General features: G+C 50.8%; 1 protein-coding gene across 2 annotated transcripts; it reads right to left on the reverse strand.

Annotated features, from left to right (window-relative positions):
- Window positions 1-3,926: 3,926 nt before the first annotated feature.
- TNFRSF6B (TNF receptor superfamily member 6b) lies at window positions 3,927-16,076 on the reverse strand. Of its 2 annotated transcripts, none has more exons than XM_066625874.1 (5): window positions 15,921-16,076; window positions 10,577-10,742; window positions 7,908-8,286; window positions 5,288-5,494; window positions 3,927-4,347 (listed from the first exon to the last, which is right to left on the reverse strand). In XM_066625874.1, the coding sequence occupies exons 2-5, from the start codon at window positions 10,613-10,615 to the stop codon at window positions 4,064-4,066; spliced, it is 909 nt and encodes a 302-aa protein (XP_066481971.1). In that variant the 5' UTR covers window positions 10,616-10,742; window positions 15,921-16,076; the 3' UTR covers window positions 3,927-4,063. The 2 variants fall into 2 exon arrangements, with proteins under 2 accessions (XP_066481971.1, XP_066481972.1); XM_066625875.1 differs by lacking the exon at window positions 15,921-16,076 and adding an exon at window positions 15,677-15,750.
- Between the last annotated feature and the right edge of the window lie 3 nt (window positions 16,077-16,079).

A 16,079-nucleotide genomic window follows, 5' to 3' on the forward strand; every position in this document is an offset into this window, starting at 1 on the left:
AGAACTCCAAACCAAACCAAGGGAGATCCCCGCCTTCTCTTGGGATGTCAGTTAAAAGCAATTAGGCAGTGGGAAAAACAAAAACAGAGTGAAGGTGTTACAGCTCACACCTTGCCTGCAGTGCTGGAATGCAGACAGAAGCCACAGGCTTGCGCCATGGCTCAGGCCTTCAGTGCTTTCCTGACTTTTCTCTCTCCATCCACCATTCTTCCACCCTTCTCCTCCACAACCCCTGCTTCTTCACTCCTAGTCCACCTGGGAGATCTCCCTCCTTCCCTCGCCTTTCCTGCCCCCTTCCTTTTCTGCTATCACATGTCCCCTTCTCCTTGTGAAACTACCTTGAAACTGCTGTCTCTCTGGGTCTAGTTGTGTGTGTATGAACAAGTGGCGTCACTAGGGTTTGCGTCACCCGGTGCGGGATGCCAGTGCGTCACCCCCCCCATGCAGTAGGTGGAGCAACACCCCAGGTGGTGGGTGTGGTGATGTACCATCACTCTGCCCCCACTGGTTTTTGGGCTGTACCTTTTGATAGAACAAAGATAGAACACATTTTGCATGAAATTACGCATTGATTGATATATAACATGATGGTATTATTCCTCCAACCTGTGATTTTAGTAGTTTTGGTCACTAGTGCTGTCACCCCCACCTGCCCAGAGTGTCAACTTACTAGCACCTTATTGCAGCAGTTCTCAAACTTTTAGCACTGGGACCCACTTTTTAGAATGACAAGCTGTTCAAGACCCACCAGAAATGATGTCCTGGTGGAAGTGACATCAGGCAAATTAAAATAAATAAGTAAAAAATTAAATTAAAACAAATAATTAAATAAGCAGAAACCAACCCTGTTCCACCAAGTGAATTTTCTCTGTAGCCTGCCTGCAATACCCCCCCTCCAAAACCAGTAAGGTTTTCAGCCCTACCCAGTGCCCAGTTCAATTTAACAACTCCTGTTCAAACCAGATCACTGTCAGGATCCACCTGTGTTATGTGAAAATCCCCTTTTTCCTTTTAGTTGTGATTTTCTCTCTATATCTGGTTATGTTACTATGGACTAAAATATCACGCAGGCCAAACTTCTCACACAGGTCACATTTCCAAAACTCTGGTCAAGCCAGAGCCCTGCTTCTGGACTGAAGCAGGGCTGTGTTCTTGCACCAACCTTGTTTGGGATTTTCTTCGCTGTCCTGCTGAAGCAGGCCTTTGGAACTGCAACAGAAGGCATCTATCTCCGGACCAGATCAGACGGAAAGCTCTTCAAGCTCTCCAGACTGAGAGCAAAATCCAAAGTCCAGCTGAAATGTCTGCGTGACTTCCTCTTTGCCGACGATGCAGCTGTCACTACCCACTCTGCCAAAGATCTCCAGCAGCTCATGGATCGTTTTAGCAAGGCCTGCCAAGATTTTGGACTGACAATCAGCCTGAAGAAAACACAGGTCATGGTTCAGGATGTGGACTCACCTCCCTGCATTACAATCTCTGAGCATGAACTGGAGGTTGTCCATGACTTTGTGTACCTTGGCTCAACGATCTCCGACACTCTTTCTCTCGATACCGAGCTAAACAAGCGCATTGGTAAAGCAGCTACCACGTTTTCCAGACTCACAAAGAGAGTCTGGTCCAACAAGAAGCTGACGGAACATACCAAGATCCAGGTCTACAGAGCTTGCGTCCTGAATACACTTCTGTACTGCAGCGAGTCATGGACTCTTCGCTCACAACAGGAGAGGAAACTGAGCGCTTTCCACATGCGCTGCCTCCGACGCATCCTCGGCATCACCTGGCAGGACAAAGTTCCAAACAACACAGTCCTGGAACGTGCTGGAATCCCTAGCATGTATTCACTGCTGAAACAGAGACGCCTGCGTTGGCTTGGTCATGTCGTGAGAATGGATGATGGCCGGATCCCAAAGGATCTCCTCTATGGAGAACTCGTGCAAGGAAAGCGCCCTACAGGTAGACCACAGCTGCGATACAAGGACATCTGCAAGAGGGATCTGAAGGCCTTAGCGATGGACCTCAACAAGTGGGAAACCCTGGCCTCTGAGCGGCCCGCTTGGAGGCAGGCTGTGCAGCATGGCCTTTCCCAGTTTGAAGAGACGCTTTGCCAACAGTCTGAGGCTAAGAGGCAAAGAAGGAAGGCCCATAGCCAGGGAGACAGACCAGGGACAGACTGCACTTGCTCCCGGTGTGGAAGGGATTGTCACTCCCGGATTGGCCTTTTCAGCCACACTAGACACTGTGCCAGAACCACCTTTCAGAGCGCAATACCATAGTCTTTCGAGACTGAAGGTTGCCAATATGTATGTATGGTCAAGTCACAAGCTCATGGTTACACAACCACCACCTCCCTATGGTCACACATTATGGGAGGAAGTTGGTATCTTAAATCATTGTTTAAGTGTCTCCTACATTACTGTATTCATTGTATTGTTTTAACCCAATCACTGTTTAAGAACTGTATGCAAAAGCGTCTCCTAATCCAATCACTGTTTAAGTCCTGTATGCAAACTTGAACTGCCTTCTTGGGTTGCTGATTCATTGTATTGTTTAAGTTGCCCCAGCTAGGAAACCAGCCATAGACTCCATTTGAATTTTGCTGATAAGGGACATCCTGATTCTTTCAATGTTTTACACACTCCAAGCACCCTACTGGGTGATAGTAAAGAAGTTACCATCCAGCTCAGCACTGTCAGAACCCCTTTTCAGTGAGGGCTTCCTCTCACACGCTCTCTCTTGTAGTATTTACATGCACAGGCACTAAGGTGTCTTAGCATATTTGGCATCAAGGACAGTCAGGCACGCCTGCGCAGTTGAGCACACTCAACCAACCTTGAAAATATGTTGGGTCATTGAACTCTGTGCCTGTGAGCAGCAGAAAGTTATAGAAAGAGCTAGCCTTGAAGATGTTGTGAAGAAGTCATATCTAGGAATGTGTTTGTGGTTAAGCTAGAACTAGCTAGTAGGTAGCTAGTATGAAGCAAGGTAGCATCCTTGTGGAAATTTCCCTACTACGTAACCTTATATCATGTGTTTTGAGACTTAATAAAAAGCTGGGTCAGGAGCTGGGAGACTTCACTTCTCCCTTGATTTCATTCTTGCTCCTGTTTCCAGCACTTTCAACCTCTCTGAAACCTGTCTCTGTTGTCTAATTCTTGCCATGGCTTCTCTGCCACACCAAGCAGCATCTCAAGCTGCTTCCCAAGTAGCACCAAAATGCTACACTCTCTCTCTCTCCAAGGACCAACACATCTGTGTTGTGTCAGAGGGTCCTCTTCACAGGACTCTCCCCCACCCCTCCAACTGCTCTACAGGACAGGTAACTATCTTGCACCTGGAACTCTTTCCCTTCTCCCCACCCTTTTCTCCCCTTCTCTCCCCATCTTTAGTTAGTAGCTGGGGTTTGGCAGATCAGGGACCCCTAAAATCCTTCCCTACAACCTTTCCTTTTTCTAATTTCCTCGGATGCACCAAATACTTTTCACACGCAACCACCATGAAAGCTAGGTACACTGGATTCAAGTACTAGGACCAAGAAACATACACTTATCATTTCTCCATGTGCACTATGTTTATCTTTGTTGACTCAGTAGAAGGTAGCTTTCTATGGACTCGAAAGTAGTGGTGCACATTCCCCCATTTCATAGAAGCCCAGAAAAAAACAGTGTGGGTTAAGTTAGCATTTAACTTCCTGAGATGCCCAGCTGTTTGAACAAAAATCAATGAGCTGCTTGCCCTTTATGACTTCAAAGAAAAGCTGTGATGGGGGGGGGGGAGAGGGATTTTTTTTTAAGTCTTTGACAGCTCATGATTAGCATAATCAGAATTATGAAAGCAAAAAGTGTACAAATTAAACCAGAGTTATGCCTGACCTCACTGCAGCACTTTAGAAATGTCGCCTCTTTAAAACAATTTCAGTCTGCTGGTAATTGTACTCAATGTCATTTTATTGTATAAAAGCTATAAAAATACAGTATTTGCTCTATGTTGCCGAAGACATTGTATGCAGGAAGGTGGGCTATAAATTAACCATTTGAATAGTTAACAGGCCATCCATTTACTCTTATAACCTTGAGAGATGAAACCGCTTCTGGAATTCATGTAGTACATGTGTGAGCCTCTTGTTCCGGAGCATACTCAAGAGCTTCTGGACCACCTGCTCTGCTCCAAGAGTGTTCTTGAGCTGGATGAGGTAGGTGTGAAGCTCCACCTGGAGTACTGGTGCACACTTCTTGGGATGCAGGGAGCAATCCATTCCAAAGACCCGCATCATGTGTAACAGCTTGTTCTGTGACCTGACTTGGTAAGGCACAAAGTCGATCATCGCCTCTTGGCAGTCCCGGTTTCCTGGAGAATACAGGATAGGAAACAATCAAAACCTAGTATGCTCAAGATGCACCACGGCTCCTCATGGCTGATGTACAACCTGCCCATTAGCCATACAAATCAGTGATCCTGGAGGAGAGCCTCATCAACCAAGAACTAGTTTTAAGCACTGACTCCAGGAACTTCCACTGCCTCCCTGAGCTGCCTTGTACCCCCTTTCCCGCAAAATCTGGCTCAGATACAAGTGGCTGCCCATTGGTCCCCAACATACAATAGCATTACAAGAAATGGGGTGCATGCCAAGGGAGAGCTTGGGGAGGCTTGTGCTGCCTCTGGCAACTCTCTGCAGCTCCCCAGGAAAGCTTTTGCTTGCACCACATTTAAACCAGTTGCAGTTTTGGGTCTAGTTACCACTGAACTGGTAAAACTATACCTGTGTTCTAGCATTGCAAACAGAGGCTCACATGTTTGCATGCTCCTCCCCAGAGAAAAATTCTCTCCACACAGAAAACCAGCATGTCAGGGAGAGGGCTAAGAGGAACACTTCTCCCAGGAATGCTGGATGGAAGTGAGGAGACGAAGATGAGCCAATTGTAGACTAGCAAGAAGGCAACAGTAGTAGCTGAGATAAGCAGGGCATGAACTAGAGAGTTTTTGTGAAGGGAGTGGAAAGGAGGGGCTGCAACAGGGTCTGGCAACGTATGGGGAATAAAGGAGGGAGACAGAGAGAGAAGAGCCAAACATACAGCTGAGCCAAACATACAGGCAAAGATGGCAACGTTGTCCATGGATAAGGAGAGAGAGGAGGAACTGGAGGAAAGACAAGCAGTTCAGTTTGGGACATGCTGAACCCAAGACAGCAACAAAGCCTGCAAGCATGAGTGCCAGGCAGGTAGTTCAAGATGTGGGGTGGAACATGCAGGATGTTTGCGTCCCAGCATGACTGGACGCAGCTCTGCACCTGCCAGCTCTGCCGTCGTCTCCTCAATGGTGTTGGTCCTGTTGGTGTTGCAAGAAGTGCAGAGGGTGTCATGGTACTGGTTTCCAGGAACGTTGACCTCTAAGCCTTCCTTAGGACAGTTGCGATGTGGCTGGCATGGATGCGAGCTATTACTGGAGAAGGTCCCTGGAACGCACGGTGCACACTGGGTGTCCTCATGCAGGTTGCCTGCAAGACACAACCACGGGGAAAGAACATCTGCAAGTGAGTGCTCTCACATCCACTCTGGAGCCATGCAGAGGCTGAGCTCATCAGTGATGAGCATTGCTTAGCAAGCAGATAATCTCAGCTGTGCAGAAGATGATTCTACCAGAAGCTACTTAGAGGTCACAGTTAGAGGCTGACAAAAGAGGGGCTATCATGAAGGGGGGGGGAGACTACATTCAGGAAGCAGCTTTCCAACATCATATTCAACAGGTTGCCACCACCGAGGAATACCAGAAGAGACTATCCAAGATTATTAAGGAATTTGCTACAGAGACACACATTTGAACTGATACACACACGCACCCAAGGCTCATCTCAGGAGCCTCTCTATACCCCAAATTCACAAACCAGGAAGCCCAGGACGCCCTGCTATTTTGGACATTGGGGTGAGCGCAATAGGGGTGTCTAGATACATGGATTCAATTGTCAGACCTGATGCCATGAGTACATTCATCTGTTCGCAGGCCTGGACAATACTGGCTTCCTGAGCAAACTGCTGTCCGTTGACAGATAAATTAGAGAATATCAACAATGCTACTGGTAAGTATGGATGTCAACAGGCCTGTGGACAGAAGCAATCCAGCTGGCACTGTAAATAAATAGTTCTCTCACCACAAGTAAACTCTTGAGACTGCTCATTTCCAGCACTGCTGCCGAGTACAGGTCCTTGATGGAGTGGTGGCTGGTTATAGGAAGCAGAGAATGCGAATAATAGCCCCATAGGAAGTAGGATCTGTCAAGGATCTGCTATGGGACTGATGCTCTTTAACTTGTTCATAAATGATTTGAGGTTGGGGGTAAACAGCAAGGTGGCCAAGTCTGCAGATAACACCAAACTCTTCAGGTGGTAAAAACCTGGAATGGATTCAGAGAGCTCCAAAAGGCCTCTCCTAACTGGGCAAATGGGGAGCCAAATGGCAAATGCAGTTCAATGTCAAGTGTAAAGTGAGGCACCTTGGAGCAAAAATAAAATAAATCCCAACTTCACAAATACTCTGACTCTATCACTGGCAATGCAGATCTTGGGGTCATGGCATATAGTTCAATGGAAACGTTGATCCAGTGTGTGGCAGCAGTGAAGAAAGTAAATTCCACCCTAGTGATAATTAAGATAATTATAGAAAGGGGCTGAGATTCTGGGTCCAATCCTATCAGACTTTCCAGAGCTGATGAAGCTGTGCTAAGGGGATGTTTGCCGCAACCTGTGATGGGGGGCAGTCCCTGAGGCCTTCTCAAGGTAAGGCAATGTTTGTTCCCTTACCTTGGGCTTGCGTTGCTGCTGCATCAGGCCTGGAAAGTTGGTCACCACAGCAAGTGCCTCACGAGCCATTCACTTTACCCCATATCACTGATTCATGGAAGATATCTACAAATGGCTACCATGTCCGCCATGATGGCTATGCACTCACTCCAGATTCAGCAGCAATCTACCTCTGAATACCAGCTGCAGGGAAGCAAAGGCAAGAGAGAAGTCTGCCTTTCTCTTCTGCTTGTGCAACCCCCCCCTCCCCAGGGCCTGGAACTGGAAGGCTTTTCTTATGATGCAGAGGCTCTGTTGACCTGCTCATCCTCCAACGCGATACATGCTCTCACCTACCAACAGTGTCCTCTTGCTGTCTCCATTGACTAGCAAACAAATCAATCTCAGCACAGAAGCCTAACTGGACACAAATCTGACACAGAAAATGGATTCAGAAACCAGCAGGATAAGATTTCCACCTGCCAGGACAGGCTGAGGATAGTCAAATCTCAAAACCTTGAATCTTGAGATTGTCACCCTCTGCAAACATTCTAGTGACAATTACATCTCATGGCCATCTGACCTCTCTGTTTGCAATTCTGTTTCTCTGTACCCATGAACAGTATGGGCATACTACACACACACCCCTGCCAGCAGAGGATAGCACAATGCACCTAATGAGTGGACTGGAGTCCACAAAAGTTGTGCTACAATAAAACATTTCAATAAATATCCTGAGATGATGTTTTAGTGGCGTAGCTAGAGGGGGTGCAAAGACTAAGTTTTGCAGGGCCCCTCTCCTTTGGCGCATACCTCTGTTTTGCTCCCCCCCCCACCTGGAATGGCTCCAAAGGGGAGGGGCCCCTTGCATGCTACTCTGAGGCTCCCTGCAAAACTTAGTGCTTTGCACCCCCTCTAGCTACACCACTACTTTGTTTTCACTTCTAGAGACTTGAGGGGAGGAGCTGAACTCTGGGGAAAAAAAGGAATTCACACTAACTAAGAAAAACACCAGGATAGTCACTTTAGCAGGGACATGCACCAAAGAATAGGGCCTGCCCCTGATAATTAGGAACCATTGGAGTGTAGGTTAGCCCAAGAACGGAATTCCAGTGTTTCATGTGTCATACGTACCTTGTTGAACAACTCCAGTCCCCACGGGGCACTTGGAGTGTCGTAGGCAGAAATCTGAGTCAGAGTAATAGCCTGGCTTGCACTGGCATGCACGATTATGTGTGCCATTGCACTGTTGCACCTCAACCTCCAGGCGGTCGCAGAAGACGTTGCAGTACAGACAGCTCTCCAGGTAATTCCAGTACTGTGTATAGTAGAGGCTGGGGCATGCCTGGCAAAGAGTCGGGCTATCCTTGGTGCAGTGTTGTGCTACAGAAGTCCCTGGTGGGCACTGTTGGCATATGAGTTTCTCGTTTGTCTGGACATCTCGCCATTCATAGGTCGGCTGAGAGATGGAACTGGGGATGTTCAGGAAGAGCAGGATGCTAGAAGCCAGCCACTGAAAGGCGAGGAAAGAATGCAAGTTAGCCCTTCGGTGCCTTCTCTGTTCTTCAGGGACTCTCAGGAATCGAGCCATATAGAGGCATTCCCCCATATGCACAATCCTCCACACGCACCCAGTACTTACTTGTCTTCCTTTACTGTGGCACCAGTCACTCCTGTCTCTTTGCAGCCTGCTATAGGACACTAGAAGAGGAACTCAGGAAGCTGTCAGCCTGAACCCTAGAGCAAGGAGACAGCCAGAATGCTAATAGAAAGCAGGACGCTTCCTGCCTGCATGCTCTGGCATTCTATAACAGGCTGCAAAGAGACACGAGTGCTTGGTGCCGCAGTAATATAGGGTTCCCTTGGATCCGCAGTTTTGGTAAACACAGGGGAGGGTTGGGAACATATCCCCTGCAGATATGGGGGGATCAGTGGCATAGCTAGAGAGGGTGTAAAGCACTAAGTTTTGCAGGCGCCTAAATGTGCCGTGCAAGGGGTCCCAAACCCTCCCCTTCAGAGCTAGGAGTTCCACTTCCGTTTTGCTCCCCCCACCTGGAATGGCTCCAAAGGGGAGGGGCCGCATGCACAGCGCATTCAGGTGCTTGCAAAACTTAGTGCTTTGCAGTGGCATAGCTAGAGGGGGCGGAGTGCTCAGGCTGGCAGCGGGGCAGGCAAGCGGCCCCTCCCTTCGGATCCATTCCCGGCAGGGGGAGCAAAATGGAGCCATTCAGCTCCATTTTGCTCCCCCCCACTGGGAATGGCTCCAAAGGGAGGGGATGCTTGCCCGCCCCACTGCCAGCCTGAGCGCTCTGCCCCCTCCAGCTACGCCACTGGTTATCTGCACCCCTTCTAGCTATGCCATTGGGGGGACACCTATACTCCCAACAGTCCCCAATTTCCAGAGAGAGCCCCTATTTTCTGATACCTGCCCCGGTGAATCACTATCCTCATTTCTCCTTTTGGGGGAACCTTTAAGTACTGTGAGTGTCCATACTTACACGCTAGTTTCTCCTTCAAATGCTTGGCGTTGGAAAGAAGTTCCCCTCCCAGAGCTAACAGCAGCTTTTTGAGGGGGGGGTTTCAGTGGAACCACAGTGTGAGGGGAAAAAGTTAAATACCCTGATCCTGGTAAGGGTCCCCACAGTTGCTATTTAACTTGAGAAAACCAACTGCACAGGGACAAAGAATGTGTCTGATGTAAATTGTATGCTGATCTACATCCCAGATGTTAAGTGCACCGGAGGCTGTTTTCCCTCTTGTTGTGGCTGTGGTGCCTGCTCTACATGCTACAACTAGATCCTGCGGGAGATTAAATATTCTTATGTTTGCTGTTAAACATAAATCTCTCGAGGGCCAAAAATTAGAGTATAAGGTAAACAAACAAAAAATGTTTGGAAGTTGTGCTACCTCAGGCTGTGGCGGGCCTGGCATCAATACTGTAGACAAGCCTGCCTACTTTTCTTGCACCACCAGAGCAGTGAATACCAACTCCTGCAACTATTGACTGAATACAGATTTTATTTATTTGATTCATTAGCTTGATCTGATTAGCTGCTTTTCATCTAATTTTAGAAATACTGAGAAAGACATAAAGATCACCATCCTGTCACATGGCATCAGGATGAGGTCAGGCTCCACAAGATGAAAGCCCTACTTGTCGCAGCAAAGAGCCATTGATAGATCTGTAGCCCTTCACGACATGAACTCTAGTATGGTGAGGGAGAGAGAAGAACTTCTATCCAGTCTCTTCACATTCACAAATCTACTAAAGCAGTTGCAGGTAGTCATGTGAGGCCATCCACAAAAAATATTTTTTTGAGCCACAATAGGGCAATGCCATGGAAATTCAGAACTCTACCCAGTGTGTAATTAATCTGTGGAACCCCTTGCCACAGGCTGTGGTGATGGCACCTGGCCTGGATGTCTTTAAGAGGGGATTGGACAGATTTATAGAAGAAAAGTCCATCACAGTGTATGCGAACCTCCTGGTTTCAGAAGGAGGCCACCTCAGAATGCCAGATGCGAGGGAGGGCATCAGGATGCAGGTCTCTAGTGGTCTTGTGTGCTCCCTGAGGCATCTGGTGGGCCACTGTAAGCTACAAGAAGCTGGACTAGATGGGCATTTGGTCTGATCCAGTGGGGCCCTTCCTATGGGGCTAACTATAATGTCACAAAGTTGTGAGCATCTGAGTTCTTCAAAACACCTTCTTCAGGCTGGACGTTAAGCAAAAGGGGGGGGAGGAGAGGTAGTTGGTTGAGGCCACAGAGCCTCAAGGACATCAACAGCTGGCCAAGAGCATTACCTTTGACAGATTCCTGGATTTAGCCCGGTCAGATGGCATAGTACTGAGGGTTTAAGATTCTTATTAGATCCTCAGGAATTCAGGGAGGGACTTAGCTGTGTGAAGTCAGCTTTAACTCTTTTCTCTTTTGGGGGCTGCAAAGTCTGTGTCCACTGATGGTGCAGTTCTGAGACATGAAAATAAGAAAGAGTAGAAGATTATTTCTATTGATGAATTACATCTCAATAATGTGCTGAAAGCATGTGCAGCACATACATTGCTGTGAATTTTTCTGCTTCTATAAAAATTTGTTTGCTTACTAAAAGCCTTTGTGCATTAAAAAAAATTAAAAGCCCATAAACAAGGTTTCAGTCCAGCATACTGTCATGCACCATTAAATTCACAGGCATCATCATCAGCAAGAGGAAACAGTGGCATAGCTAGAGGGGGTGCAAAGCACTAAGCTTTTTCAGGCGCCTGAATGCACTGTGCAAGCTGCCCCTCCCCCTCCCTTTTGGAGCCATTCTGGCAGGGGAGCAAAATGGAGGCAATAGGCCCCCTGCCTCCCTGCATTCACCTCTGTTTTGCTTCCCCTCTGCCAAAATGGCTCCGAAGGGGAGGGGCCGCTTGCATGCTGTGGTAAAGCTTTGTGTCTGCCAAATGGTCCGTGCAAGTCTGAGAAGGCTCATGTCAGGCTTTCATGCCAGGGAAGAGTGATAGGATTTGGCCTGCTTCAGCAACACCAGTCCCACCACCTCCTGGGCCTGATCTGCCCCATCTCTGCCCTCCCCCACCCCATTACAACCCCTCCCCACCTTCCCCCAGCCCCAGCGTCACCCAGCAGGAGCTTACCTGTTTATGGATCTAGCACCCCCCAAAAAGCTACAAGTTGCCATGGGCTTACAGCACAAACTCACCAGAGGCTCCTTCTGTTGGGCTGCAGCTCTTTTGGTCTTTTGCTGCCAATTTTCAACCACTCAAACTGAGAATTCAAATTCCTTTCTCTCCCCCCCCCCCCGCAACAATACTATAGTCAGCTGGTAAACCTATTACAAGGAGGACTGGAAAAACCAGGGTTTGTGCTGACTCTATAGCCAAGGCAGTTGTCTGTCTGCTGAATGTCCGAGAACAGACTTGGGACTTCCAAGCAGGAGGTGGGCACTGGTGGGTGACTTCGCAGTAACTACTTGCTGGTTATTAAGAAACCAGCTGGTGCTTTCTCTCCATGACTGAAAAGCAGCAATTTCTCAAAAGTGCAACTTGGGTAGAAAGTGTGATTATTCTTCCAGGCAGATGGGGGGACAGTGCAGAATGATGAGGGAGGGGGGCCTGTTGTGGGCACGGTCTCTAGGTTTCTTCCCTAAATTCTTACTTCTTCACTTAAGTGAAATAAACATCTCTAGTGTTTTCCCTAAGTCATCCTAGTGCCTGCTTCCATTGGTCAGTACACTAGTCCCTACACTCCAAATTCTGTCCACTTGGGATGGGAACAATCAACAAGCCTTTGTTGTTGTCAACATTTTAACATAATTCGGGAGGGGCAAAAGGAAGCCCTCCATCCCACAATCTATCATTAATCTCTGAATTCCCCTCCCGAAAGATGTGGTAATAGCCTCTTAGATCATGGACGTGCACTGGGTGGAGAGACAGGTGAGGCACAGCCTCCCCACTGGAGTCCTTCAGAAAGCACCACCTCTGTGTGAGGTGTGCACTGAGTGCATGAGTTGTGTGTGCTTGCACACCTCACATGGTGACGACACTTTTCAAAGGACTCCAGTGGGGAGGCGCTGCCTCACCTGCCTCCCCACCCGCCGCAAGTCCCCGTCTTAGATAATTTTAGAAGAGAATCTGTCAAATCCATGGAGGAAAATGTCTCTTTAAGCATCTCCTAGGTCAGTGTTTCCCAAGCTTTTTAGCACTACGATCCACTTTTTAAAATGACAATCCATCACAACCCATTTAACTTTACTAGACAAAAAAGAGATATAGAAAGAAGTATCTATTAATAATAATTAATATCAATAATCAGGACCCTATGCTCCCAATGCTGCTAGAGACATATATACACACATATAGTATGTGTGTAGACTCTTCCTAGAAATTGAGTTCCTGTTCCACCAAACCTTTTTAGTCATTCCACGATACCCAGAGAAGTCTGACTTGGAGAGCAAGATTTGCAGACAGGGACTTCCAGGCCAGACAAAAGGCTGAAACGGGCTTCACATAGGATCTCTGGCATGTCAATTACTAGAAAAACTTGGAAAATGTAACATTTTAATTTGGAGGTATGAAAATGACCTCATACCACAGGTGAGCATTCTGGCCATGAGAGCCGTCTCGCCATCCAGATTGCCTGTTGTGGCAGTTTTCTGCAAACCAGGCAAGGGTGCTTGCAAAGTTGTTTAAAAAAAAAAAATTCAGAGACTTTTCGCAACCCGCCAAAAATCAGCATGTGACCCACTGATGGGTCCTAACCCACAATCTGGGAAGCACTGCCTCTCACAATCCTTGACTCCAGCCATGAGCTCCCCTCTGAAATGCACTGAGAGTCTACCCGGCAGGCACAGATCCTTGCTCATCCTCCTCTCACCTGGGAGGCAGGGACATGAAGTGCCTCCTGCCGGAGTCCTTTAAAAAGTGCCGCCACAGCGGGAGGTATGCAAGCACATGCAACCCATGCACACAGCGTGTGGGGTGTGAGTGCTTGCACACCTCACACGGCAGAGGCGCTTTCTGAAGGACTCCAGTAAGGAGGCTCTGCTCCCCTGCCTCCCCACCCACTGCAAAGTATGTGGGTTGTGGTTGTGAGTGCTTGAGCACCTCCTGTGGTGACAGTGCTTTTCAAAGGACTCCAGTGGGGAGGCACTGCCTCACCTGCCTCCCCACCCACTGCATGTCCCTGCTTCCTAGGTGAGGACCTCATGGCGGGCGGTGCTTTTTGAAGGACTCCAGTGGAGAGACACTGCCACCCCTACCTCCACACCCACCGCAAAGCAGGTGGGTTGTGAGTGCTTGAGCACTTCCCAGGGTGGCAGTGCTTTTCAAAGGACTCAGAGGCACTGCCTGCCCTGCTTCCCCAACCACTGCAACGCACGTGGGTTGTGAGTGCTTGAGCACTCCCCAGGGTGGCAGCGCTTTCCAAAGGACTCACTGCCTGCCCTGCCTCCCCAGCCACTGCAACGCACGTGGGTTGTGAGTGCTTGAGCACTCCCCAGGGTGGCAGCGCTTTCCAAAGGACTCACTGCCTGCCCTGCCTCCCCAGCCACCGCAACGCACGTGGGTTGTGAGTGCTTGAGCACTCCGCAGGGTGGCAGTGCTTTCCAAAGGACTCAGAGGCACTGCCCTGCCTCCCCAGCCACTGCAACACGCATGGGTTGTGAGTGCTTGAGCACTCCGCAGGGTGGCAGTGCTTTCCAAAGGACTCACTGCCTGCCCTGCCTCCCCAGCCACTGCAACACGCATGGGTTGTGAGTGCTTGAGCACTCCGCAGGGTGGCAGTGCTTTCCAAAGGACTCACTGCCTGCCCTGCCTCCCCAGCCACCGCAACGCACGTGGGTTGTGAGTGCTTGAGCACTCCCCAGGGAGGCAGCGCTTTCCAAAGGACTCACTGCCTGCCCTGCCTCCCCAGCCACCGCAACGCACGTGGGTTGTGAGTGCTTGAGCACTCCCCAGGGAGGCAGCGCTTTCCAAAGGACTCACTGCCTGCCCTGCCTCCCCAGCCACTGCAACGCACGTGGGTTGTGAGTGCTTGAGCACTCCCCAGGGAGGCAGCGCTTTCCAAAGGACTCACTGCCTGCCCTGCCTCCCCAGCCACCGCAACACACGTGGGTTGTGAGTGCTTGAGCACTCCCCAGGGAGGCAGCGCTTTCCAAAGGACTCACTGCCTGCCCTGCCTCCCCAGCCACTGCAACGCACGTGGGTTGTGAGTGCTTGAGCACTCCCCAGGGAGGCAGCGCTTTCCAAAGGACTCACTGCCTGCCCTGCCTCCCCAGCCACCGCAACGCACGTGGGTTGTGAGTGCTTGAGCACTCCGCAGGGTGGCAGTGCTTTCCAAAGGACTCAGAGGCACTGCCTGCCCTGCCTCCCCAGCCACTGCAACGCGCATGGGTTGTGAGTGCTTGAGCACTCCACAGGGTGGCAGCGCTTTCCAAAGGACTCACTGCCTGCCCTGCCTCCCCAGCCACCGCAACGCACGTGGGTTGTGAGTGCTTGAGCACTCCGCAGGGTGGCAGTGCTTTCCAAAGGACTCAGAGGCACTGCCTGCCCTGCCTCCCCAGCCACTGCAACGCGCATGGGTTGTGAGTGCTTGAGCACTCCGCAGGGTGGCAGTGCTTTCCAAAGGACTCACTGCCTGCCCTGCCTCCCCAGCCACTGCAACGCACGTGGGTTGTGAGTGCTTGAGCACTCCCCAGGGAGGCAGCGCTTTCCAAAGGACTCACTGCCTGCCCTGCCTCCCCAGCCACCGCAACGCACGTGGGTTGTGAGTGCTTGAGCACTCCCCAGGGTGGCAGTGCTTTCCAAAGGACTCAGAGGCACTGCCTGCCCTGCCTCCCCAGCCACTGCAACGCGCATGGGTTGTGAGTGCTTGAGCACTCCACAGGGTGGCAGCGCTTTCCAAAGGACTCACTGCCTGCCCTGCCTCCCCAGCCACCGCAACGCACGTGGGTTGTGAGTGCTTGAGCACTCCGCAGGGTGGCAGTGCTTTCCAAAGGACTCAGAGGCACTGCCTGCCCTGCCTCCCCAGCCACTGCAACGCGCATGGGTTGTGAGTGCTTGAGCACTCCGCAGGGTGGCAGTGCTTTCCAAAGGACTCACTGCCTGCCCTGCCTCCCCAGCCACTGCAACGCACGTGGGTTGTGAGTGCTTGAGCACTCCCCAGGGTGGCAGCGCTTTCCAAAGGACTCACTGCCTGCCCTGCCTCCCCAGCCACCGCAACGCACGTGGGTTGTGAGTGCTTGAGCACTCCGCAGGGTGGCAGTGCTTTCCAAAGGACTCAGAGGCACTGCCTGCCCTGCCTCCGCAGCCACTGCAATGCACGTGGGTTGTGAGTGCTTGAGCACTCCGCAGGGTGGCAGTGTTCCAAAGGCGCTGCCTGCCCAGCCACTGCAACGCTTTGAGCACCTGTCGTGGCGGCGGCGCTTTCCGGAGGACTGAGGCCCGGAGGCACTGCCTCCCCTCCCAGCACTCCCGCGTCCCTGCAGTCAGCGCCCACCAGGGGAAAAGCCCCGCCGGAGCCTCAGGGGGGCTGGCAGGAGTCGGACTGCCCTGGCTGGTCCCGGCGCCCCGGGCAGGCTGGAGGGGAGAGGCCTTGCCCTGCCCGGGGCGGCGCGCTCCGATTGGCGGCTCCTCTCCCCGCCCCGCTCACCTCGTCCGCCGTCCTCGCCGCCGCTGCGGCCGCCTGGCGGAGCGGGCTTTTTTGTAATGCGGGAGCGCCCCGCCCAGTGCGGGGGTGGGGACCTTCCCTCGGACGCTCGCGGCGCGCGTGGGGAGGACACGGCTTTTCAGGCACATCCCCGCCGGGGAC

The sequence above is a fragment of the Tiliqua scincoides genome, chromosome 4, assembly GCF_035046505.1.
Source record: "Tiliqua scincoides isolate rTilSci1 chromosome 4, rTilSci1.hap2, whole genome shotgun sequence".
NCBI lineage: Eukaryota > Metazoa > Chordata > Lepidosauria > Squamata > Scincidae > Tiliqua > Tiliqua scincoides.